Raw genomic sequence first — 27,079 nt, 5'->3', positions numbered from 1 at the left:
GCCCTGATGAGCAACCTGGCCGCTGAATTCTGCACCAGCTGAAGTTTCCGAACCATCTTCAGAGGCAGCCCCATAGTAATCTAACCTTGAGGTTACCAGAGCATAGATGACAGAAGTTAGGCTATCCCTGTACAGACAGAGGAGCATCTGGACCTCCAACTGAAGCTGATGGAAGGCACTCCATGCCACTGAGGCCCCATGAGCCTCAAGCAACAGTAATGGATCCACACTGTGTTCCTGCTCCTTCAGAGGGAATGTAACCCCATCAAGAGCAGGTCACCTCCCAGCCATCTAGTCTAGGGAACCACCTACTAACAGTGCCCCAGTCTTATCTGGATTGAGCTTCAGTTTGTTGGCCCTCATCCAGTCCATTACTGAGGCAAGACAATGGTCCAGCACACCCACTGCCTCACCTGCAGTTGTAAAAGAGAAGTCAAGTTGTGTGCCATCAGCATATTGCTGACAACATACTCCAAAACTCTGGAATAATAATAATAATTTATTATTTATACCCCGCCCATCTGGGTGGGTTTCCCCAGCCACTCTGGGAGGCTTCCAACAGAATATTAAAATACAATAGTCTATTAAACATTAAAAGCTTCCTTAAACAGGGCTGCCTTCAGATGTCTTCTAAAAGTCTGGCAGTTGTTTTTCTCTTTGACATCTGGTGGGAGAACGTTCCACTACCAAGAAGGCCCTCTGTCTGGTTCCCTGTAACCTCACTTCTCACAGGTGCTGGATCTCAGTGTCTGGGCTGAACGATGGGGGTGGAGATGCTCCTTCAGTTATACTGGACCTCAGTGGTTTTGTGTAGGTGTTAAATAGCATAGGGGTTAAAATTGAGACCTGAGGAACTCCACATTGAAGGCTTCATGGGGCTGAAAAGTACTTCCCAAGCATCACCCTCTGGGGACGACCGTCCAAGTAGGACAGGAACCACCACAAAGTGGTGCCACCCACCTGTCACTCGGACAGCTGCTCCAGAAGGATACCATGCTTGATTGTATCAAAAGCCACTGAGAGGTTGCAGAGAATTAAGGGACACATTGAGAGCCAGTGTGGTGTAGTGGTTAAGAGCAGTAGTCTTGTAATCTGGGGAACCGGGTTCGAGTCTCCGCTCCTCCACATGCAGCTGCTGGGTGACCTTGGGCCAGTCACACTTCTTTGGAGTCTCTCAGCCCCACTCACCTCACAGAGTGTTTGTTGTGGGGGAGGAGGGGAAAGGAGATTGTTAGCCGCTTTGAGACTCCTGAAGGGGAGTGAAAGGCGGGATATCAAATCCAATTTTTCTTCTCCTTCTTCTTCTTCTTCTTCTTCTTCTTCTTCTTCTTCTTCTTCTTCTTCTTCTTCTTCTTCTTCCTTGTCCATCTCCTGAAAGAGGCCTTTATGCAAGATGACCAAAGCAGTTTCTGGGCCAAAACTGGGCCTACACCCTGATAGAAATGCATCTAGAAAATCAGTTTCCTCCAAGAGCACCTGGACCTGATCCGCTATTGCCATACCTTGCCTGATCCACTATTGCCAAATGGCTGTTATGACACCTCAGTCTGGTGTTGCAGGGCTGCCTTCAAATGGGCAAATCTGTCCTGGTTTATCATTTTTCCAGTTCTCCACATTTCTGCAACAGTTTGCATTTAAAAAAACCCAAAGTCCTAATGAAAACTCATCAGCAGTTTAGCAAATACTTTTGTATGCAATTTTGCCTGATACACAATTATTTGCAAGCAATTCCCCCCAATGTAATGATTTGCTATGTTATTTTCATGAACATATACAATTTTTGAAATGCACAGTTTAAATGCAAATCATGTAGGTTTGCATTAAAATCCAAAGTGAACTGAATTTTCCCCTCGTCCCTTGGACTTGCACACTGCAGGATGCATCGCATCTCCAACATGTTTGGTATTTTTTCTTCCTTGCAGAGTACAAGTTGGATGCCTTTGAATCTTTGCTTCAGCACGTCAGGGCTGTGATCTGGTGTGCTTTGAGTACTGGGCTGGACAAGACGGCTGTGTTGGCCCAGCAAAGATATAGCTCACCCCCAGCATCCGTGGAAAACAAAGCCTCCTGGTGGGATGTTATAACTTGATGCAATCCAGATCACAAGAGTGGATGAAGCAATCACCCAAAGCGGACACAAGATGTCACAGTCCACCAACAGACACTGTTTAAGGGCAATCTATACTAGTAGGAATGTTGTCCCTGAATGCAGATGGAAGATACATTGCTCTCCTTGTCATCACACACCCTCCCAACATTTCTCCGATGAAAATAGGGACACCCTATTCAATAATAATAATAATAATAATAATAATAATAATAATAATAATAATAATTTTACTGTTTATACCCTGCCCATCTGACTGGGTTGCTCCAGCCACTCTGGGCGGCTTCCGAGAGCCAGTGTGGTGTAGTGGTTAAGAGCGGTAGTCTCGTAAACTGGGGAACCGGGTTCGTGTCTCCGCTCCTCCACATGCAGCTGCTGGGTGACCTTGGGCCAGTCACACTTCTCTGAAGTCTCTCAACCCCACTCACCTCACAGAGTGTTTGTTGTGGGGGAGGAAGGGAAAGGAGAATGTTAGCCGCTTTGAGACTCCTGAAGGGGAGTGAAAGGCGGGATATCAAATCCAACTCTTCTTCTTCTTCTTCTTCCAACATTTATAAAAACATAAAGGTAAAGGTAAAGAGACCCGTGACCATTAGGTCCAGTTGTACGCAGACAACTCTGGGGTTGTGGCGCTCATCTCGCTTTATTGGCCGAGGGAGCCAGCGTACAGCTTCTGGGTCATGTGGCCAGCATGACTAAGCCGCTTCTGGCGAACCAGAGCAGTGCACGGAAACGCTGTTTACCTTCCCGCCAGAGCAGTACCTATTTATCTACTTGCACTTTGAGGTGCTTTCGAACTGCTAGGTTGGCAGGAGCAGGAACCGAGCAATGCGAGCTCACCCCGTTGTGGGGATTCGAACCGCCAACCTTCTGATCAGCAAGTCCTAGGCTCTGTGGTTTAACCCACAGCGCCATATAATAATAAAACATTAAAAAATAAAAAATAATAAAACATTAAAAAACTTCCCTATACAGGGCTGCCTTCAGATGTCTTCTAAAGGTTGTATAGTTACTTTTCTCCTTGGCTCGGGGGTCACATAACTCCATATCCTCCAACATTTTACTGCTCAAACTAGGGACATACTAAGGAAAAGTGGGACATTCTGGGATCAAATCAGAAACCGGGATGGCTTCTGTAAATCCAGAGCTGTCCCTGGAAAATAGGGGCAATTGGAGGGTCTGTCATCATTCCAAACTATATATTAAAGGTTCCCAGCATACAGCCATATTCACTGAAATTCAACAATGACAAAAGAATAAAAACTCAAGATACAGATAGGCACAAGTGATTCTCAGGGCGAAATGATTCATGATCTTGACACAGCCCATTTTTTTTTTTGCTTGGATCAGTGACATTGGGGGAGTGGACTTTCATGCTGTTTCCCTCAACACACTCCAACAGAAGACACAAACACAGGTGCTTGTTGCTCTTATTGGGCAGTTCAGAGCAGCAATGTCAAGTAAAAAGGTTAACTATTCCTCCTGTGGTGTCACAGCTTTGATCAAAATGGAGACCCTAATGGATGTCTTAAAGCAGTGATGGGGAATCTCACACGGGGGGGGGGGGGGAGCACAAAGGTGGTCCTCCAGGCCAATGTACTCCTCAGGACTCTCCCCAGGCCAACCCCCTCTTGGTTGGTCCTGCTTTGTATCCTCATTGAGTGTTTTTGCCTGGCTGGAATATACCATTGGACACAGAGAGGGGCATCTTAGTGTGTGTACCCTACTGTACAAAGGCAAAATTCGCATTCATTGTTTGGCCCATTTTTGCCTCTGATGGCCCACCAGAAATCTTCCCAGAAGGAAATGCTGCCCTTGAAATGAAAATGGGTCATCGTCCCCTCCCCACTTTGAAGTAAAAAAAAAAGTCAGTTCTGATCATAGCTCTCTCATACAATCATCATACATAGTTTGGCCCTCAGCAGTTTCCCCCATGTTAGTATGACTGACTGCTATTCTATCCTGTGTAAAAGTCCTGCATTTGGGGACATCTGTCCACAACCTAAGATAGTACAGCTCAGCGATGCCCCTTCTCCTTCATAAACTTCAGGACCCAATTTGGTGGCCTGTAGGGGAAGGAAGCAATGCAGAATGGGGTGAACAGAAAGGCCTGCAGAGAAGGGGCATGAGAACCACTCTTGATCAGTTTCATGGGCCTTTCTCTAGTCATGTATAGAACGTGCAATTGGCTTCCATCCCTTGTTCGTCATGAATAATGGGATTCTGCTGCAATGTGTCTTTTTGTTCCCTATGTCAGGGAATGCCAACTTTTGGGGGCGTATGCAGACCAGATAAACTGGGCACCGTGCACAAATTGCAACCACACTCAAGGTTCTTGCCCCTGCCTGCAACTAGTCTTGAAAAACTGTATTTTTGCTTCCCCCCTGTCCCAAGTTGTGTGTGTGAGAGGGAGACACAGAGAGAGATCTTCTGGGAGAGGATAGCTGGGATGGTAAGAGAACTTTATTCCAAGTCTAATTGTCAGGGGAGAAGGGGGCTCCTAGGTGCAACCCCTCAAATTGCCACTCCTCTGATGAAACTAGGCTACTACAGTGGTACCTCGGGTTCTTAAACTGAAACTGTTCTTAACCTGAGGTACCACTTTAGCTAATGGGGCCTCCCGCCGCTGCCATGCCACCGCTGCATGATTTCTGTTCTCATCCTGAAGCAAAGTTCTTAACCTGAGGTACTATTTCTGGGTTAGCGGAGTCTGTAACCTGAAGCGTCTGTAACCCGAGGTACCACTGTATATTGACGTCAACAGATGGGTTTCTGTCAGTCCTAATTTCTGTGGCAAGTAGTTGATAGGTACAGGACTCCATAGGCCTCTCTGGGCGCATGTGCCACACGAGGAACCCATGCGATGACATGCATCTGCAAGAAAGCGAAGTGGCTCTCTGTTGGCACGTAAAAACCACCCATGACTTTAGGAGCATGCAGCTGTTCAGCTCACCTCAGTTAGGACAAGAGACTCTGTCAGAACTGATAGCGTAACTAGAATATACCTCAGGCACCAGGTTAAAGTTTAAAGGAACAAAACCTTGACTACCGACTTACAGTTTTAAGTCCTACTCTGGAACTCAACTGAGGACGGAAAGAGCATGTGGATAGGAGAGCCGGTGAACATCAGAGGATGCTGAGACCTTTGGCTATTGCTCTTGACCCACCTTAAAACATAACATCTTATTTCTTTCTCAACCTGGGGAATCCTATCCAGCATCCAACACTATTCTGAAAAAGGCAACCCGGCTTTGCAAGTCAGGGTGCTTGAACACCGATTCTATGCTCAGAGTAAACTCCAGGAAGTCACGCTTACCTCCTCCGTGCATCTGGCATAAATAGGGAAAGCGCCATACGTTCCCCAGTCCCACTGCGTAAGAAATGCAGGCAAAGACAAACTGCAAGGGGTTGTCCCATAACGGCCGGGCTTTCTCCATTTCTGCTCTGTGGTGCTGGGTTGCGTACGGCGGAGCGTGCCTTTGCCTTCCCTCCTTCAGGTGCTCCTCAAGCCCTGCTGGAGACACACGCAAGCGCCTCCAACCAACTCCGAGGAGAACATGCTTGCCAATTGCCAGCCAAGCTTTTTAATTGCTAATCTTATTAACAGGCACTTTGTGAAGTGGGAATGCCAGTTAGGTAAATAGGGAGGCGGAAAGCAAGCTGTAAAAACCAGCAAATAATTGTTTGGTTTTCAACTCAGCATTTCTGGGAAAGATCTGAAATGCGGTTGTTTGGTTTCGCCCCATGCTGGTCTTAATGTCAAAAAACATTTGGGGTTGCACAGGATTACACTGTGACAGGCCCACGGGGCTTTGGGAACTATTTGCACCTGTCAACATCTTGTGTTTAATTATTTGTAGGGGGAAACATACCACACAGTATGGGTTTGGGTTACGGCGCTCGCCGCCTTCAAAACATTCCATTTAATTTGCAAATTACCTCACAGATGCCTGGGGTGGGGCAGGGGGAAAGGTTCTTCTCACATATCGAAAACAACCACACGGGGCTTTTGCTCAGAAAAAGGATTATAAAATGGAAAACACAGTAGGCTAGATGGGGTAAAATCACAGAAATATTTTTCGCCCATCACACTGTTCAACTTAGGTTAGAAGGAGGACAAGCTGTTTCTGAATCAGCTTGGTTCTCTGAGGTACTGAGGTAGATGCCATGTAAATCTCTGTGAAGGGAAAACTACAGTTACCATGATTCTTTGCGGGGGGAACGCTGAGGTTTTTAATGTATGTTGTGGGCACAACCAATGTTTACAGAGGAGTTTAAAGAAAGGATATTTTCCTTTCTGAGCACAATTCAAAGTGTTGGTGTTGACCTTTAAAGCCCTAAACAGCCTCAGCCCAGTATACCTGAAGGAACATCTCTACCCCCATCGTTCAGCCTCTGAGGGCCTTCTGGCGGTTCCCTCACTGTGAGAAGCAAAGCTACAGGGAACCAGGCAGAGGGCCTTCTCGGTAGTGGTGCCCGCCATGTGGGACGCCCTTCCAGCAGATGTCAAGGAAACAAACAACTACCTGACATTTAGAAGACATCTGAAGGCAGCCCTGTTTTTAATGTGTGATATTTTAATGTATTTTTAATCTTTGTTGGAAGCCGCCCAGAGGGGCTGGGGAAACCCAGCCAGATGGGTAATTTATATCCCATCTATCACTGTGGTGAATGCTCTGGGACAATGATGTATGCTCGGTGGAGTACGTATCATGAACGTTTTGAGGCAGATTTGCGGCCTATTATCGTTAACATTTACATGCCCTCTTGGCTTTGAACCCTGGTCTCCCAGCACCTAGGTCCTAGTACCAGGTCCCAGTCCAGTGTTTCTCAAACTTGGGTCTTCAGCTGTTGTTGGAATACAACCACTGGTCCCGATAGCTAGGGATGATAGGAGTTTTAGCCCAACATCTGGAGACCTAAGTTTGAGAAACACTGTCCTAGTCCAACACTCCAACAACTACACAACACTACACCACATGCAGCAGGCTTGTTGAGAGCAGAATCACATAACCATAAGCACAAATCATCACAAATGCACATGAATGGTGGGCAGTGGGAACTCTAGTCTTGCTGCTTCCAGGCAACCTGTTTATTGAGGATTAATCCTGATTAGTTAGCACAAGGTTTGCAAGGAGCTTAGAAGACATCACCAATTCATTGAGCATTCATTCCGCTATGCTTGCAGGGAGGTTAGAAGATGTTGCATGCAGCAAATGTTGTCCCACATTCTCAGTGCATTCCCCCCCATCTTTCTTATCACAAAAAGTTAATTTTGGGGTGTGTGCGTGCAAGGCGAGAAGAGCTTGTTTGTTGCACAAGGACTCCAAATCAACTTTAATTGTACAAACTGAATTTGTCAGCATGCAGTTGACTCCCACTGGAAAATAGCGACAGTCTGGAATTGCTCGAAGTCTGGTAAAGCAAATATCTGCTATACTATCCTGAAGCAGAATAAATAAATCACCCTAAGAGGGTATTGCTTCTCCCATAGCCACAGCCATGGGTTCCGACAGAAATCAGGCATGGCTCTGTCTTCCAGTGTGGTGTAGTGGTTAAGAGCGGTAGTCTCGTAATCTGGTGAACCAGGTTCGCGTCTCCGCTCCTCCACATGCAGCTGCTGGGTGACCTTGGGCTAGTCACACTTCTCTGAAGTCTCTCAGCCTCACTCACCTCACAGAGTGCTTGTTGTGGGGGAGGAAGGGAAAGGAGAATGTTAGCCACTTTGAGACTCCTTCGGGTAGTGATAAAGCAGGATATCAAATCCAAACTCTTCTTCCAGCTGCCCGGCCTGCAGCCTTGCCAAGTTCCAACTTCTAGTTCACATAACCCAACTCTCGACTCTGACCTCCAAACAGCTGAGAAAGGATGGCCCACGTTTTTGTCCTCTGGCACAGAACCACTGCCTTTGTTAACAACCCATAATTAAGCCATTACCTCACCAGGAAGCTAGCCTGGCTATTGTAGGAATTTGAACCCTTGCTTAGATTTTAACATTTCCTGGATCCAGGAAGGGTCTCAGCTTACAGCCTAACTGCTGCCCCACCGAAAAAACTCACAAAATTTACTTATTTGGTTTATATTCTGCTTTTTGGCCCTGAGAGGCTCACAAAAGAGTCTCACTTACAGTAGAAATCAAGTGTGGTATCAGGATCAGAAATAAAATAGCCTCTGGAGGTCAAACTGCTGTGTAAGCAGCAAGTGACCTCTTTGGGCAGTGTGTGTGTCCTGAAATCCTGGCCTACCTGGTCACAAGTCTGTAAGTCAAAGTCCAAAGACCAGTGGTCAATCCACGCATCCAAAGTCCAGTCCCTTAGAGGTCCAGGTGCATCCAAGTCGAGGTCCACCAACATGGGTGTTAGAGCAGACACAGCACCTCAGCTCTGCTTCCCTTTTACACTTTGCTTGCTGATTGCAGCATCTGGGCTTGATGAGGCCTGTGACCCTCACCTGTCCCAAGCCTAATCCAGCAGAGGAATCACACACCTCCCAGATTTAGTGAGCCTCACCTGGTCAGCCAGGGAGTTGGGCTGTGGGCCCTTGGCTGCCTCAGTCTCCTGGAATGTCCCTCTTACTGCTCCCTACACATGTTTGTGGAGACAGGGGTCCCTCTGGCTCTGGTGACGGGTCCTGCTGCTCTGGTTCTTGTGGACTGACCCCTATCCCCTCGCCATCCTCCATTACCCAGTGAATACTTCCTTCCCTGTCCCCTGCTTGCCCTGGTGTGTCCCAGTCCCAGCTACACCCCTCACTGGGATCCTCCTCCTCCTCCCTGTCATCCTGCCAGTTCATAACATCATGGGAATCCTGGGCTGCCCAGACAAGACCCCTTCTCCCAGCCTCGCTGATGTGGTCTGAAGGAAAGCAGAGCAGTATGTTTGGCACCAGCTTGGCTGCAGGAGTTGCTGGAAGGAGACATAGAAGGCGTCATGCACCCGTCTTAGGGACTCCACTCCAGAGTTATGTAGGGTTCGCTCCTTACCCTTTTCTTCTCCCAAAGATATCTCACAAGGCAGTGGAGGTTTAGGATCAGAGTTTTCCTTCCCTTAGATGGTCTACCTTCCCAGGTGGACGAACCCCATCTGTCCCTCACTTCCTTCCACAGTACGTACAGAAACTGCCTTCTTGACCGTTGGACCCACTACTAATCTCATCTGCTCAATCTCCTGGAGCCTGTCCCTAACTCACCAAGAGCTTGAGACCCATGGGCTACCTTCCCCTGGTTTAGCCGGTCAGTCAAAGCCGTTTCCTGGGTGTGGCACTGTCATGCTGTCAACTTCTAGAAGCCACAGGTGAGAACTGAGTGCAGGATGGGGACCAAAGATAGACAAACTACCCCGGAAGAACATGTCCCCCACCAGAGGTACTACCCCTCCCCTAATACTCCATATAAGAGTGGGGTGTGTGTTTAGAAATTAGCCTACTATATGAAGGCAATATTTGCATTTTTGCTCCGCCCACTCCCCTGCCCCCCCCCTCTGCACCTAGGGGGAAAGTCCCCTGACTCTAGCAGTGGAAGAGGGGATTCTATAACTCATGAGGTTCATGGATAGGCCTGTGTGCTATTAATGCAGAAAACTCTGTGAACCCAATGGGAATGTATTCATTTTAACAAAATTTATATACGGTACCTCCCGATTGTTTATAAGGAACCTGTGAATTGCAGTGTAGGAAGAGCCCTACGTTCCATGATGCGACTGGGAGAAAGTCAGTGATGCCACAGGAGAGGGAGATGCGTATATGTAGGGCATTTCCTGTAAGTCTAACTGGGACGCATACACTCCAGAGGAGTAGGAAGCCTTGCTGTTGACTCCTCTTGGTATCTAACTGATCAGTGATTGACCTACCTTGTAAAAATACGTAATGGCAATTCTGTCAAACATCAGCTTCTTATGACAAGTTAATAAATGATGGGCAATCTGAAAGATAAGTAGAGTGCAAACCTGCTTGCTCATAGCCAGATTTCTGCTTGAATGCAACATCAGATAAAGCTCCGGATAATAATTTGAATGAAACGTTTTCCTTGGCTAAGAATATCACCATGTAATATAGATTAACAGCACTATTTTGGGCATGTCCAGGGAAAGTTGTAGAGGATTGCAGTCTTAATTATGAGTTTGGGAGGAGTATCATGGAAAGAATGAGTGAGCTAAAGAGATCTGATAGCATAAAATAAACAAGGTATGGTGCATACAAATTATTTAAGGACAAGGGCTCCAGAGTGGCCACTTTATTAAACACCTATGTGTTCATACATGTAACATAGCTTAGGTCACCTTCCTAATAACCAATTTATGGCATGATAAATGTAATGAATATGATCACAGGGAAAGACTGACTGAAATCATTCAATCTTTGACCCACTTTCACAATATTTTATATTTTAATTTTGACTGTGCCGTTAAATTAACAAAAATTCTCAGTGTTTTTATGTAAGAGACTAAAAGGTAGCACCTTTGCTGCAACATCAGATTAGGGGTACTCCCAGATGGATGTTTAGTACCGTTTATGCATGCAGTGTTTCTGCCTCTCCCCACAGCATCCACACAATATTACTGATATCAGAATGTTAGCTGGTATTCCCTGCTGCTCACCACATTTAATCTGGGGAATGTCAAGTAGGTTATACAGTAAATTCGGACCCATTTACAAATGAAGCCCACATATAGAAGTATCCTTGGACTAAGGCTACAATCCTAACCCCACTGACCTGCGAGTAGGACTTGCCTCTGAGTACATATGGATAGGGATTGCATTGTTAGTCATGTAAAGTGCATTAGTCCCAAACCAGAGGTCCTCGTGACTTAAACCGGGAACACAGAAAGTAGCCTGCCTTAAAACAAGCAACAAAGTATAGTTGCTTGTTCTGTTATGCTTATTTGCTGTTAGTAGTTCTTTTGAGGGCCAGATAAGACAAGATATTGGGAAATCTGAGCAGCCACACAATGTGTTTGTGATTTGGATTGAGGCTGCTGTGTTAGGGCTATTTCCTCCAGTCATAATTATACCCCACATCCAACAATCTACCATTTGCCCCCAAATGTCATGAGAGCTATTTCAGTAAGGACTGTATGACCCTTGTTTTTTCTTTATGACACATCAAAGAAAATGGGTATGTTTTAAGTATACTGGTTTACACTAATTTTTAGACAAATGCAGTCAAAACATATGAAACATACTGAACAGTTAAAGTATTACCATTTTGAACCACTTCCAAGTCAATTAGTGACCAGCTACTGAATTCAGCCGCTTCCCTGCTATGCAAGCTGTTTATTCTGTCATGGCAATGTGAAACAGCTTAAATTTTGACTGACAGAAAACATGCTTCATTTCATAAGCACAAAAGCACATTGAAAAAAAAGTTATTTTTTGCAACCTCCTATTACTGTAAATGCATCTGATTCAAATTTTGAGGTACAGCCAGGGAACAAAATCTATTTTATTAAAAATGAGAGTGGGGTTAATGCTATTATATGCTGGCCTATGAGGGAAGGAATCATTCAATTTTATGTTTTTGAGGATTTTTTTGGGTGATTTAAATCCGAAAGTATTTAGGAGCTTCTTTGCAGTCTTGAAGCAGCAGGTATGAAAGACACAAATACACACTATGGTAAAGTATTGGTAAGGTATATGTTAAAATACACACTATGTAAGTTATAGGCTCTGCCACTAGAACCAGTCACATTCTTAGAAAAGCCTTTAAAGGTTTCATGGGGCTAGAGCCAAAGGGTTGCTTTCTCTGACAGAGGAAAGGAATCTTCAGACCCAGCACATACAGAATAGGTCTATCATCTGTTATCCCCGATAGGTAAATGACTTGTGAACGTCAGCAGTTGAAGGGTAGTGTGTGTGTGTGTGTGTGTGTGTGTGTGTGTGTGTGTGAGAGAGAGAGAGAGAGAGAGAGAGAGAGTTTTGCTTGTGGGCTTTCTGGAGACAGTGTTTCTCAACCTTGGGTCCCCAGATGTTGTTGGACTACAACTCCCATCATCCCTGAGCTCTGGCCTTGCTAGCTAGGAATGATGGGAGTTGTAGTTCAACATCTGGGGACTCAAGGTTGAGAAAGGCTGATCCTAGAACCAAGAGGTTAAACTAGATGGACACTTTGTTAGATACAGAGTTCCTCCCTCCCCCCAAATACTTTGCTTTCATCCTTGCCTCTTCCATTATATCCTTCATCTATTTCTCCCTCTGGTTGTTACTTGCTAAACAAAATTCTTAGGAAACACTCTAGAAAGTTCTTTTCAGCCCCTCCTATCAATTAAATAGAATGTTGATTTGTTAACTTAATGTATAGAGAGGGGATGCGAATAATCAAGATTTAAAACTACATTTCATAATAGAAAAAAACAACCACTGCAATTTAAGATTATTGTGCTAGTCCAGTAATACTGGATATTGTGTCTGTAGCTCTTTAGCACAGGCTGTACTTTGGTGAAAGAAAACTTGGTATTTAAAAAAAAAATGCACTCAAATGTCAGTTTTGCTGTAATTATTCAGCAGTCATTGATACTCAATAATAAAATGTTTATTTATATTATAGTGCACTGAAGCAAATAAAAGAACGAAGATTTACCATGCCCATAAAGAATAATCCACATAATGATGCTGCAAAGCCTGTTACTATGAAACAGAGCTTGCTCAGAGAGTTCCTCTGTTGAGTTATTAGTTCACATTCCTTCTCTTGCATTCTATTTTGTTTTCCTACCCAGAGATGGAGCAAAAAAGGGATGGGGTAAATAATAATGTCACCTACTGTGCAAAGGCAAGCCACACCCACTGAGCCATCCATTTTTGCCTCTGAGCCACCATGTGGCCTCCAGAAGGTTGTGTATGCAGGAATGCAGCTCTCAGGCTGAAAAAGCTGCTCTACTTCTGCTATACAGCCTTGACCAAAATATTCTGAATTTCATAAAAGGTAAACTATGCAAATATGCATACCTGTGTTTGATTTCTATGAGCAGAATTTCCACATAAGTCACTACAGTATGAGATCTCACTCAAGATATCCACTGGTTGTTTGCTTTTTAAAAGAGAGAATAAGGTCAAGAGATGTAAACTGCTGTGAGATTACATACAAAAATGCCTAACTTGTCCTTCTGTATTTGCTGAAAAACAACCAAACAGGATTTGGGAGGCAAGAAGTTTCATTAGCCTTAATTAGGAATTTAATTAAATTAGGAATTTAATAACATATATAACGAAGACAAAATATATAGCAATATATGGTTGGCAAATACACAGAACCCAAAAGGTTGGAATACTTGCATGATGAAGACTGGTTGACCTGTCACTCCCAAAAGTAACAATAGTTTCATCTAGTCTGTTGCCAACTTAGCAGATTTGGGAAAAAACCCCTCTACTTTCTGTTCTACTATTGAACATTTACCTCTAGAATGTGATATATATTTCCTGGGATATATGGACAGATTCCAGAAAGGCTGTTTGCTGCATATAAGCTATTGATTTCAGTGTGGAGTATCCAGAGTTTCTGCGCAAACCATCAGAGAAATGAATGGAAGGTGTATTGGAGATGGGATTCCTTACATTTGTGATATAATAACGAAATTTAAGACAGCGTAAGTTCAATTAGATGTGTAAAACAAAAAATATATTTTTACTAGTTAGTTAACATTTGAGCACCAGCTTTTCCACTTCCTACACATAACAAACAGATTGTTTTTCTCCCTTTAGTGCAGAAGCTCTTTTGAAGCTACTGAGCTAATAATTTTTTAAAATAAATAGCAGGTATGAATTAACAAGTTACTTAGAGTATCACTGCTCCTAGTACAATTGTAAAAGAAAGGCCATGTTTGAGAAGTGTGTAAATTACAGGAATTTAACTCTTTGGGTCTGTACCTTATAGGTATGAAAAGAACTGGAATTTGAACTTTTGGTTTTGTTTAAAATAAATCTTTCTACTTCACAAGAATTAATACCTCCATGTTTGTAGTTTTCCCGGCAATCCACAAGATAGCTATTCCAAAGACATGAAGTACAGAAATAAAGACTATGCCTTTTCTTTGCTCTCAATTCTATTACGGCTTCCTATCAATAAACATTTTTTTCAGAAAAAGAAAACAATAAACTCCTTAGAAAGCATAAATCCCAACATATTGGGGAAAATAGATTTCATATTTTTAAAATCCTATGCATTTTCTTTTTGTGGCAGTTTAACACAGCAAATGCTCTTCAGACCTTAATCATCTGGTTCGTATCTAAAAGAAAAAGAAATAAGAAAACAGATTAAAATATTTTTTAAAAAATAAACAGGCAAGATAGGAAGGTAATGATTAAATAATCACATAAGACATTGCCAAAAATCTAATTTATTTTGAATTACAAAATAATCTGATAATTTAGCATCTTAATACATAACCCTAGGATTTATAAACCTTATCCAAGCAGCTCAAAACCCTATGAATTTGAAAGCTCCATTTGAGCCATTCCATTCCAGTTCTGCAGTGCAACTTCAATGAAACAGTATTGAAACAGATGGACACTCTAAATAGCTAAGTGACTAGATATACACTAGGGTTACTTAGCTCTCTATACACATTTGGAGGAAGATGAAAAGTGTATTGCAGCAGTGGATAGTGGGGTGGGGAGACAGCACCCATCTGACCTTTGGTTGCCTCACTGCTGCTACATACCAGGGAAATGAAAGGGAACATGACAGTGAGATATGAACACATTGGCGCCATGCTGCCCTCACATAACCGTGTTTCAGTACGCAGCAGCAATACAGGTGACCAGAAGCCAGGCGAGTGTCCACCTCCACTGTCTACTAGTGTATTCTTACTAAATTTTTGAAGTGTAATCTGCCACCATTGTATCTTGTCAACAGAAGGAGCTACTCGTCTCCTTTCTGCAGCACTTCAGTAAGTACCATCTCTTGTGGTATGCATGTTTATGGGTTCTCGCTGCCTAAGTTGTAGAAAGAACATCAGGATCTCAGGCTGCAATCCAAAGAACTCTGCAGCTAGATCTGAATGTCCAAGGCAGCTTTACCCTTGTGTTTCGGACACAGCAGTAATTTGTGTTGACTGGCAAACAGGTTTGGAAAATGTTGGGGTTTCTGATGTCATTTGTACTATGGCATGAAGGTCAGCATTTTAAAGAAAAAGGAATAAATTTTTACTGAGCTCGTCCCAAGTGTTCAAGTGCATCAGAAGCAAGCTCACTGGACCCCAACCTGTTTTCAGATAATGGAAGTATCTAGCTCTTAAAAGTTTTGCAAAAGCAAAAATTACCATACAAGCTACACGCTGAGAGGACAAATGAAAGAGCACTGCTTACTTTGAAAGCTTCTTTCGTAATTCCTTTATCTGTTCATTCTTCTTGGAGAGAATCTCTTTCATATTGCGGTAGGCAGTTGTTTGCTGGAACTTCTTTTCCAATTCCTGTTAATTTGAAATTACCAATATATTTACTCTGTTATTTTTAAAAGTGAAATAGACACTGTTTATGTATTTAACAACTCTCACTTAAAAACCCCTTAAAGCATTTGTTTGCCTGGCTGAGTGGTATGTCACGTGGGTAGTGACATTTTAGTAGGTGACCTCTATTGCCTCTACTTCTCGTTGCTCCCTACATGAGCAACCTACAAAAAACCTACAAAAACAAAAATAAATGTTTGGGATTGCTCAGGGCTCTGAGTGGAGCATGTACATGTGTGCCAAACATCTGTAAACTAATATAATTCCTCTTTCCCAGCCTTCTCCAATTGATATTTGGCTTCAGCATAAAGCATCCAGGATCTGATTGTGTTGTTGAGGGGTGGGGAAAGGGATCAAATCGACCCTGAGCCTCCTTTTGCTGCATTTTCAAACCGCTCCGAGAGTCTTCCTGCTGCATGGAGCTCTCAGAGAGACTGAAAAACAAAACAGCCAGTGTTTCCTTTGCAGCAGGAAGGCACCCTGCCGCCTCTTGCTCTCAGATGTTGCACAAGCACACTGCACACTCAGAGCACTAAGTAGTCCTAGTTTGTTTTTATTTACAGATCTTTTACAATTCTGTAAATCAGAATTGCACAAAAATATGTATTTTAAAAAAGAGCAAGCAAACTGCAGTTTAACCCTGCAAGCAAACTGGGGGGAGAGGGTTGAAAAACTCACATTTGAGGTATTTTCTGTCAAGCTGTGCCCACAGGTGTTGATGGCAAACAGCAGAACACCAATTAATATGGCGCTGGAAAAAACATGTGTGGACCCTCATGTGTCAACAGCATGCACAGAAACACTGGATCTGAGTTACTGCCCCTGTGTATATGTGCCATAACAATATTCTGCTTCAGAAAAAGCTTGTGCACTTTTATCAATGCCTTATGTTACAGGCGTTTAGGAAGGTGGTAATGACTATAACTATTCAACAGAATAAATACTAACCTTTTCAGCCATAGCCAACTGGTCCTGAACCTTAAGGAGGTCATGCTTTGTTGTTACCAAATTCTCTTCCAATGATTTTTGGCTTGCAGTACTGTCTTGCAAAGTCTTTTCAAGCTTGCACTTCAGATCAGCCATAGTATTTTCTAACTCACTAATGTCCTGAGTTGGGTTAAACTGAAAAAAGGAAATATATATTCATGATTTAATTAAATAAATGCATGACCATTGGTTACAAGAGTAAACAGCTGTTCTCTCTAAAAATCTGAAGTTTCAAATTATAAAAATAAATACAATGAGCTTATTTCTCTCTTTCAATTATTAAGCAAAAAGGTTCCCAAAGCATCTTACAAATGTACGAAAATAACTGCTCTTGAACACAGAAGAAAAAGGGAACAGGAGGAGGAAAAAATGAAAATTAATGGCAGTATTTCTTAATTATAGAGTTCTTCTAATGATCAGCTGGAGGCATTCTATTTCAGACATCAACTCAGCCTCGTTTTTTCCAGAACAGGAGGATGATAAAGGCAGTAACTTTATGTCATTACTTAAAAATCAAAGATAGAACTCTGAAGTGGAGCTGACATAGTAGGCATAGTACAATCTTAATTCTGGAAAGCAATGTAGAAAATAATGGTATACTTAATATGTACAATGTTGCCTAAAAACAAGTCCCTTCTTGTCAGGGTGACTTAAAAGAGTGCCTGGACACTTGATTCTATATGAGTACTTTGTTTATTTTAATAACATAGCTCAGGGTGGCCCAACTTTTCATATCAAGTGGGCCACAAGAGTACTTCGACATAGAACCCATGAGTCACACACTGCCTTGTTGCGTGGGGTAGAGGGGGGTGAGACCAAAATTTGATACCCCCACCCAGCCCTTGCATTGCCTTCCCATAGCCAGGTAAAAGAGACACTGGACTTTGGGAAGGCAATGTTCTTCCAAGGAAGCATGCATATAATTTTTCTGAACTTACTAAAAACTTACATAAAGCCTGTCTGAAATCAGTGGGTACTTTTGAGTAAACATGGAAAGGACTTTCAGAATTAGAGAATTGATGAAAACACTTTTAAATTGACAGTAGCAGATGCACCACAGTTTAGTATAAGTGTAAACCCTGGAGCAAAGTGCTGAAATACTTAGAAATGAGAAATCAAATACATACCACAAACCATATTAGAAAGCAAAGCAAAGCAAAACAAAACAGGAAATGTGAATTATAACAATGAAAAAGGTGTATGAAAGAAAATTTAAAGCCTGCCTCAAATTTAGGATGTTACCTTATTCAAAGAGAAATTCTTATTTTGCAATGCCAAACCTGTTTTATTTGTATTATTCTTCAAATTTGGTTTTAGAACAGTGTTACATACGATCGCATCTGGATAAGTAAGATTAACAAGATGATCTCTGAAAATTTACTAAAATAATCTACATGGAGTAATTTTATCAAAACAGCAATATTCAATAGAAATGATGTGAAAACCTTTTGATCTCCCTGGGCAATTTGTAGCTCACGTAGAGCCTTCTCTAACTTTGATTTTTCATCCAGTGCACTTGTAGCCTGGAAAAGATTGAAAACAACATTCAGACCATATTTTTAGAAAAGTAATAGAATTACTACTCTTTTGATACACATATACCAACATCTCAAGCAAACTTACATGCCCTTCTATGGTCTTTAATCTAGTCTTCAATTTTTCATTTTCTTCTTGGAGTCTTGCTATTTCCTGTGAACAATTAAAAAATTAGCTTGCTCTTGACCAAATCCTAAATACATCATGCCTAGCACACATAAGTGTTTTTCAGACTAGAAAAAATTGTATGCCTTTGTGAGACCAAGAATGTTACTAGGATTTGGCATACTGGACTTTGTTCCTGCTTTATTTGAAAAATAGAAGCTGTACAGAAAATTAAACTAGGATGAAAAGTGGGATCCACATCTAACTAACATTCCCTGTTTCCCCAGGCAGCTGTTCAGGCACCTCAGAATGAGGAATGATGAAAGGAACTGAATCTAAAGGAATCATTAAAGGCTGGTGGTCGCAGGGAAATGTTCTCACTTTAATTTGGGGTAGAAATGCATTAATCTTGACTGCTCTATGCACATCTTCTAGTTCTCAGCTTCCATTTCTGAAGACATAGCTTCAAGCTCTTTTCTGACAGAAACATTACCTTTAAATATATTTTCCTGTCCCCTCGTTCACGTTTATTTTGATTACACACACCATTTCACTCCACTGACACATACACCTTATGAAGCTAAGAAGAGGCTATGGGGATTTCAGTAACTTCAGTAAACAATTTGAAATAATATAAAACAGGTTCAGTTGAACAAACAATGAACCACAATAAATATCACAAAAACCAAGTTTTACCTTGTTCAATAATTCTGATGCTCCTTCATGCAATGGAGTAAGTTTAGGCTTCACCAACTCTGGATTAGGCTACAGTAGGCACAAAAATGTTACAAAGTATTCAATTAAACATTTTCTTTCTAACAAGTATTATAATAGCAATGACTGCTCCAGCCTTTCCATACTTTGGCTGGAAGACTAATCATATTGTAGTGAATATGGTGCCCTCCAGATGTTTTAAACTACAACTCCCATCAGCCCCACCCAGTGCAGCCAATGTTCAGGAATGATGGGTGTTGTAGTCCACAACATCTTTATAAATGGCTCATCTGACTGGGTTGACCCTGACACTCCGGGCGACTCCCAACAAAACTAGTAAAAACACAATACAGCACCAAACACTAAAACCTTCCCTGAACAGGGCTGCCTTCAGATGTCTTTTAAAAATCACATAGTTGCCTTCAAATGTCTTTTTAAAATTGTGGTTGTCACTGAGCCCTTAATCATTTTCTCTGTGCATGCTAGACTAATCAGAGAAGAGGGGTGTAGCCATCAAAAAGGGGGTTCCTACACTCCTAAAAAGTCTGCTATCCTGGGCTGACATTGCCTCAGCTGGTCTACCAGTCATGAAAAGAATGCCTTCCTCTCCATCCCATTCACAACTGGACTGTCACTGCTTTCTCCCTAGCTTGCTGGGTAACTGGGTCAGCCTGTCCACTCTCTGCACCCTGAAGAGCTGACTGACAGTGACCTCCACAGGACATCAAGCTTTGGAGCAGGCAAAAGCAGTACTAAACTCTCTCAGAGCTGATGCTTGCTCCAAGAACAGCACGGCATGAGAAAATCTTCCTTCCCTGACTGAGGGCAAAGGACTCACATGTTGTGTTCAGCAGGGGTGCTCACTAGTTGCAAGAACTTCCTTTACTGTTACCTTTCCCCTTAGACAAGAACCACACACAAAACCCTCACAGCCTCATTTCACAATAAATCTGGTGAGTTTTAGAAATAGACACATACCTTCTTATTTGAAGATGTAAATTCTGACTTTTCAAACTCTGCAACTTGCTCTAGTAAGTCTCTTGAAAAAGAATAGAAAATATTTTAGTCAAGCAATTCTACTGAGCACCAAGTTATATTCCATAATTCATAAAGCAATGAAAAGTTAGAAAATGAAAGAATTAGCCCTGAAGTCTTACATGTGAAAACTATGCCAAGACAGAACCTTTAATGAAGACAAAACAATCACTTCTTAGATTAAAAAAAGCCAATCATTTTGAGACTAAGGCTGCAAACTTACCAGGCAGTAACCTCCAATGAATTCACTGATACTTCTGCATGAACAGTATTATGCTATAAACTGCCCTTTATGAAACTACTGTGGTAGGAAAGACCTTATTAGTAAGTTACAGATAGGTAGCCGTGTTGGTCTGCCATAGTCAAAAAAACAAAACAAAAAAAACCAAAAAAACCCCACCAAGAACTAGTTGGTCTTTAAGGTGCTACTAGAAGGAATTTTTTTGTTCTTATTAGTAAGGATACACTTTAAGTGGATATAAAATTCTCTTTATAGTATTTTACCTATTTTCCAGCTCAGAAATGTCAGTCTGCAGTTTAAGATACCACTTCTCTGCTTGGAAAAAAATCTGGCGCAGAAGTAATACATTGGTATAGGCTGTGTTAATAAGTTCTGACTCCACCTCACTGTGTACCACAGTCTGCAAGCCATCCAGTATATCTGTCACTTCATCAATAGTATATGTGTCTTCCACCAGCCTAAACAGAAAAGCCCACAAAACAGAATTAAAAAAAATAACCGTGCTAACAACCCAAAGCATCAGCAGTATTACAAGACCTTGAAAGATTATATGACTATTTATTTTTCTAGTAAGATGACTGGCAAACTGGTCAAAAACCAGCTATAGCCCATCACTAGACTGAGCACTTCCAAATTATGCCCATCGTCTCAAAAGTGTCTTCATCCTGCTTTCAGGAAGCAAACATGGCTGCCTGACATCTGGAATATGTCACTTCCCATAGTTTGTTAAGGAATGACTCCTAATATTGGTTTCATTTGTGTTTACATTTGTATTACAGGTATTCCATCCTCATGGTACCTGCTTTCCTTCAGGTCCTGAAAACAAGAGTCTACTGTCTTAAGACGCTGGCCACGCTTGGAGCGTGCAAATCGCATGTAGTTGATAACTTCATTCTGGTGTTGCTCATTCAGACCCAGCTCTGCCTGCAACGAGAATAAAAACAGCAATGAAACTCATATCAATAAAGTATCGTATTTGGATTTCCTGCTGATAAATTGATTAAAACTCAGAGCCAGAGCTATTGTACAGGTGACAGAAGGTCCCATATATTGTTGAGAAAGAAACAAGAATAGTAATAGAATAATGGGGTTGGATGGGATCCTGAGGGTCATCTAGTCCAATCCCCTACAACACAGGAATCCTGCCCACAGTCATTCCATAGTGGTGGTGGGTATGAACCACCAATCTTCCGGTTAAGAGCTAGACACACTGACCCATTGCACTACAGAGGTTCAGGGGTAGAGATAGATACAACTAAACCAACCAACCAACCAACCAACCAACCAACCAACCAAGGAAACATCCAAAACACATAGCAATAAGTCATTTGGTCTTGGTCCCCAATTCTCACCCTCATGACCCTATAATCTCTTATGTGCATTTATTTGAAAGCAAGCCCTCATGGGTGGTAGATGGTTCATGGAGGACCCTGGGTTGGAGGCAAGGAAATGTTGGGTTTTCCATGGTGAGAGGACTCCGTATATTATTTATTCTTTTTGTATTTTTTTGTAGCTGTTTCTGTTTTTTATTTACATTAGTTTTCTATATCGCAGTGTACTATGAAAAGCTTTAATAAAAAAAATACATGCTAAAGCAAGCTCCACTCAGTGGGCCTCTCTCCCACTTAAAAGCTGTACAGAAATACATTCCTCCCCTATCCGTCCTGCAAAGTGGTTGTTATACCTGGTTGTTATACCAAGGTGGTTGTTGATACCCTGCCCATCTGACTGGGTTGCCCCAGCCACTCTGAGCAGCTCCCAATGTATATTTATTTATTGAATTTATATACCGCCCTATACCCAGAGGTCTCAGGGCGGTTCACAGAAAAGATCACAATATATAAAATCAAAATAAGAATAATAACCCAATAACACCCCCCAAAAAATATATGTAAAATAATGTATATAAATGTATGATGCATATGATGTATATAAAAACATCAGAAAACATTGTACATTAAAAAGTAGGCAAGAGGAGCTCTATTTGTGGCAACGAACTATTGGGAGAAGGCGGGCGCGGGGTTGTGTGTGTGGATAGGCCAAAACAAACGAGCATAAAAATACATGTCCTAAATTATGTTTAAGTCCCGCCGTCCTACACGAAAGGGGGCGGGGTGAGGAGGCGGCGGCTGAAGGATCAAGGCCGGCGTGGTTTTGGGGACCGCGAATCACGGAGGGAGGCTCAGGCTCCCTCAGCCAGGATGAACCCCCAATTTCTAAACCCGGGTGGATGTGGGTGCGTTGGGGGTGAGGAGCGAGGAAAACCCCAGGCTGGTTAGGCCTCTCTCAGGCGAAGGAGGCGCCACACTTGAGGGGTGGGGAGACGCCACGGCCTCGTCTCTCCCTTCTCGGGAAGCTTGAGGGGTAGCTAAGCGTTGCGTGAGGGGGCAGAAGAAGAAGCGGGGCGAGGCTGAGGTAGCGCGCCGGTTGCTCACCATGACGAACCGGCGGCGGCCCTGAGGCAAAGCAGCGACGGTTTACAGCGCGGCGGTTGCCATAGCGACGGAGCCAGGAGGCTCGCGACCCCCTCCTTCGGAATGCCGTTGGCGGAAGAGGCGGGGGGGGGAGGAAACCGTCGCGAGGCCGGAAGTTGAGGCTCGCGGAACGGCCGTTAGGATTTGAACGTCCGGCCGGGGGCGGAGCAGTTGAAAGGCAGCGCGGAACGTTCGAATGACGGCTCTAATGTTAGGGAGACTGGGCTGCCTTCTTGCTTATTTCTCCCATAGGGCGCGGGAGAAATCCGGGGTTTTAACGTGACTTTTATCTGTGGGCGGCTATAGCCCCCCCCTTTAAAAAAATAAAAACAAGAGGGATGCATGATCTAATTCGGGTTTTATTTAGTGTAAGCATGTCGTTTATTCTCTCTCTCTCTCTCTCTGCGTAAATACTGTTATTGTTATTAATTAAATTTGTATTATTATTAATTTTTTAAATCTTATTTTAAAGTTGTATTCATTCAACTTGTTTTTATTATTGGTTGTTAGCCGCCCTGAGTCCGACCTTGGCTGGGGAGGGCGGGGTATAAATAAATTTTATTATTATTATTATTATTATTATTATTATTATTATTATCATCATTATCATTAGTATTATTCGGCCCTTCATCCGTAGCTGCCACTGTATGTATTTGCGACAGAGGGAAGCTTTTTGCCCCTTGCCTTTAGGTCCCTTAATTGAATTATGTCTGGGTTACAAAAACCAAACACTTGGAAAGGCAAACATACCCTCACAAATCATACTGTCCTATTTATTATGCCATCACAAGGTGCAAACCAGGGAAACAGCAGATCTGTTCCAGTTTTCAAGGTTGCATAGGTATGTAATGGTATAATATAAATACAATATGCACACATTATTTCAATACGCGCAATATGCACACATTATTGCAATATGTAAATATTAAATAAATGTCACACAGCGAACATTTGAACCATTAAAAACAAAATCACCTTGATAAAATTGTATTTCATTTTTAAACTACAGTCTAGTGAGATAACCAGATTCATTAGCATTGCAAATTTCCCTGTTGGTGATATTGCTAGGACTGCCAGATCTCTGTCCTGAACTTTCAGAATATTGGCCTATTTCTCAAGGAGCATGGGAAGAGTAAAATTTCAAAATGGGCAGCTGGAGGGAAAGGGGGTAGGAATTTACCTATGCCTGAGAGGTTTTTGCCGCTTGGCCCTCCCTTCCACACCCCTCACCCTGCACCCTAAGGCACCAATTCCTGGGCCCTTCCTGTCCCAGCCCAGTGGCCTCTTTCCTTTAGCTTCCAGGCTTTGCTTGCTGTGACTCAGGAGATCCTGCAACCCTACATATAACTGATTACTAATTTTGTAAAATGTCATTCACTTTAAATGACAAGAGATATTTTATTTAGTTCCTGAGCACAAAAGGCATCAAGAAACATTCTAGTACAGTGGTACCTCGGGTTACATACGCTTCAGGTTACATACGCTTCAGGTTACAGACTCCGCTAACCCCAGAAATATTACTTCAGGTTAAGAACTTTGCTTCAGGATGAGAACAGAAATCGTGCTGCGGCAGCGGGAGACCCCATTAGCTAAAGTGCTTCAGGTTAAGAACAGTTTCAGGTTAAGAACAGACCTTCAGAACGAATTAAGTTCTTAACCCAAGGTACCGCTGTACAAAAACCATCTGCATCCATGCAAATGTACAGATATAAAATGTACAGACATTGGGGGGGGGGGGTTGGCCTGTGTTAGATCAGTTGAGGTTTGGTGTCATTTCAGTGTGCAATATATTTTTGCAGGTACAAAATTTCCTGTTAATTTTAAATAAATAAATAAAACCACACTGATTTCAATTACAAAACAAAATAGCAAATTGAATGCTGTTGCTGGTCAATTTTGCTTTCTTTACGGAGCCTCTCTCCCTCTCTCTTGTTTTGTACATAGCGGCTTTCAGGTTAATACACCAATCTTCATTAATAAGTAGAGAAACACAAATGGACAAAATTTTTGAAAACCAAACCAAACCCTAGCTAAATTCTGTTTCTGCAAACCTTGTTAGTGTGGTAGATCCTACTATGCAAGCAAATACATTTCTAAAGAGATACAATATTTGGTATACAGTCCTCTGCATGTTTACTCAGAAGTTCCATTCTGTTCAGTGTGGCTTCCTTGGTAAACGTGCATAGTATTAAAACTTTATTTCCAGGACCATACCTAACGAGACTTGTGAATAGCTGAAATGTGGTTTGTTATTAGCAATACTGCAATACAGTAAATGAGCATTGCCACAAATAAATAAAAATGGAAAATGGATTGCTAAGGTTTATGATGGATATTCATAAATAACGACCAGTTATTCATCAGCCACAATATTTGTCCGGGGTGATGAACTGAACTATTGTGTAGCTTCCGTTTTCAGCATCTTTACCTTCACAAAGTGATTTATTGGGAATTGTTTGGACTATGGTTTTCGGGGGATAACCTTTACGTATGCTAGTGCAGCTACATAATTTACTTTCTGTTTTGCCTATGTTCAGCCTAGAGATGGTGAGCAGAACTGTAAAGTTCTATTTTGAAAAGTTTAAATAGAACTGTGAACAACTTCATTCCCTTTTGCCAAAACTCTCTGCTTGTGATCCAAAGGTGATACCGCTGTCAGGGGCCTGGGGACAATGATAGGCTTCACCTCTAATGAGGCTTCCAATACTCTGAGCTGAGAGTTCTTTCTGAGCTTAATAGAAGCTTGGGCTGAAGGAAGGTGAGGACAGGTGACCTCACCTAGGCCCGAAGTCACCCCCCACCAAAGCAGGCTCAAAGCTTCTCAGAGCTTTTCAAAATCATTTTTCTCAGCAGCTAAAAGGCATTAGCTAAGCATCAGAAACATTCCGCTTGCTGTATCTAAAAAAAGATTGCAACAAAGGTAGGGAACACAGTCCATTGTTTCTCAGGCCTTTCTCATGCCTTCTGGCCTTGCTAAAGAACCACATTGCAACTTGCTTTCTGTCCGGGAACCATGCCAGAACAAGAGATTGAAACATATCTGAACACTCTGAAACCCTTTTTCTGGGAATAGTCCCAAGACAGGAGCTTTCTGTTCATGCTCAGAGGAACTCATGGGGCAGGACTCCTGAGGGAGGAGAAAGGAGGAGGGAACTGGAAAGGGGTATATATGCTTGTGCACATGACTGTGAATTTCGTGCATGCTTTTTGTGACTTATCACACTTGCTCCTTCTACCAGTTCATGGATGGTAGAAATAAAAGCCTTTTCTCCGAAACTATTCCTTGAGTGTCTGTTGACTCCCACTTCCCTTTCCCAGGCGCAATATTTTTCCCACCTGAGGGCAAAGCCTCATAAGGCTACATTTCATGACATCATCTCATGTTTGGTTTGTGGTACCAATCAAAGCTCCTATTGGATGGATGCATTCATGCATGTGTGTAACTGCAATTTTAAGGGTTGGGGAGACATAATTGAGCTTGCAATGGGTCAGAGAAATGTGTAAAGACTAGTATTGGTATGAGGAACAAACTGAAATGAAATGCAGTAAGTATATGTTCTCATTTATGCCGATGAGCTTTCAGTGAGCCCCACGGTACAAATATTCTTGGGTTTGAATCCAGAGAAGTTTCTTCTGTTGAAGGAATCAAGTTTCTCAGAGGGAGAAAGGTCCTCTGTAGGGGCAAGGTTCTCTGGATTCAATCCTCTGTTGAAAAACACAGTAACTGGAAACCAAAGCTATAAAGTAAATACAAATAACAGATGTCTTGTTGTTCAAACAATTATGTATATTCAAAGTCATAAATCTGAAATATAGCATTTGACAGTATCCCTTTCATATTAATTTAAAATACAAAGAACATTTTAAAAAAAGCATTCTATCCCCAAACCACAGCAAAATAGAATGGAAAACCAGAGCTAAAATATTAAGTGGATTTCAGTTCAAAATCCATTTTATATTGCACAATCCATGGCAAACAGCATTTCAACTTTAACATTAAATTTGCAATGCTTCTCAATTCAAAACAATACACCCCTAGCCCTTAAATTATCCAGAGCTTTGGGCTGGGCTGTCACCAATATGCTGATGACACTCAGCTCTATCTGCTGATGGATGGCCACACCGACTCGACCCCGAACACATTGACCAGATGCTTGGAAGCTGTGGCTGGATGGTTTCGTGGGAGCCGATTGAAACTAAATCCTTCGAAGACAGAGGTCCTATGGCTGGGCAGGGATGGCATGGGGATGAGGGACCAACTCCCTTCTCTTGCGGGGGCCCAATTAGTGCCACTGCCTTCCATTAAGAGTTTGGGTGTAATCCTTGACGCCTCCCTTTCCATGGAGGCGCAAGTTACAGCAACAGCCAAGGCGACATTTTTCCACCTTCGACGCATCAAGCAGTTGGTCCCTTACCTTTCCCGCCCCGACCTGGCCACAGTGAT

At 42.5% G+C, this 27,079-nt stretch overlaps 2 protein-coding genes across 8 annotated transcripts in view; both read right to left on the bottom strand.

The window, feature by feature from the left end:
- The window catches only part of SLC6A20 (solute carrier family 6 member 20), a 31,239-nt gene extending 18,027 nt beyond the window's left edge, over positions 1–13,212 (bottom strand). For 2 of the 6 annotated variants that reach the window (XM_083705855.1, XM_083705861.1), the window contains exon 1: positions 5,424–5,702. In XM_083705855.1, coding sequence (XP_083561981.1) covers positions 5,424–5,544 — 121 coding nt within the window. In that variant the 5' untranslated portion in view covers positions 5,545–5,702. Of the gene's footprint in view, positions 1–5,164; positions 5,319–5,423; positions 5,703–8,352; positions 8,597–10,050; positions 10,309–13,045 lie in introns of those variants that run through there. The other 4 variants (XM_083705860.1, XM_083705856.1, XM_083705858.1 and 1 more) reach the window with 4 other exon arrangements.
- Positions 13,213–13,249: 37 nt separating this feature from the next.
- LZTFL1 (leucine zipper transcription factor like 1) lies at positions 13,250–22,741 on the bottom strand. Of its 2 annotated transcripts, none has more exons than XM_083706067.1 (10): positions 22,597–22,741; positions 20,961–21,085; positions 20,425–20,619; positions 19,864–19,924; positions 18,868–18,936; positions 18,154–18,219; positions 17,976–18,053; positions 16,492–16,665; positions 15,404–15,507; positions 13,250–14,322 (listed from the first exon to the last, which is right to left on the bottom strand). In XM_083706067.1, the coding sequence occupies exons 1-10, from the start codon at positions 22,597–22,599 to the stop codon at positions 14,304–14,306; spliced, it is 894 nt and encodes a 297-aa protein (XP_083562193.1). In that variant the 5' UTR covers positions 22,600–22,741; the 3' UTR covers positions 13,250–14,303. The 2 variants fall into 2 exon arrangements, with proteins under 2 accessions (XP_083562193.1, XP_083562194.1); XM_083706068.1 differs by lacking the exon at positions 22,597–22,741 and adding an exon at positions 22,261–22,337.
- Between the last annotated feature and the right edge of the window lie 4,338 nt (positions 22,742–27,079).

This window comes from Podarcis gaigeae (assembly GCF_964106915.1).
Source record: "Podarcis gaigeae genome assembly, chromosome: 12".
Taxonomy (NCBI): domain Eukaryota; kingdom Metazoa; phylum Chordata; class Lepidosauria; order Squamata; family Lacertidae; genus Podarcis; species Podarcis gaigeae.
This window is presented reverse-complemented; position numbering and strand designations above follow the sequence as displayed.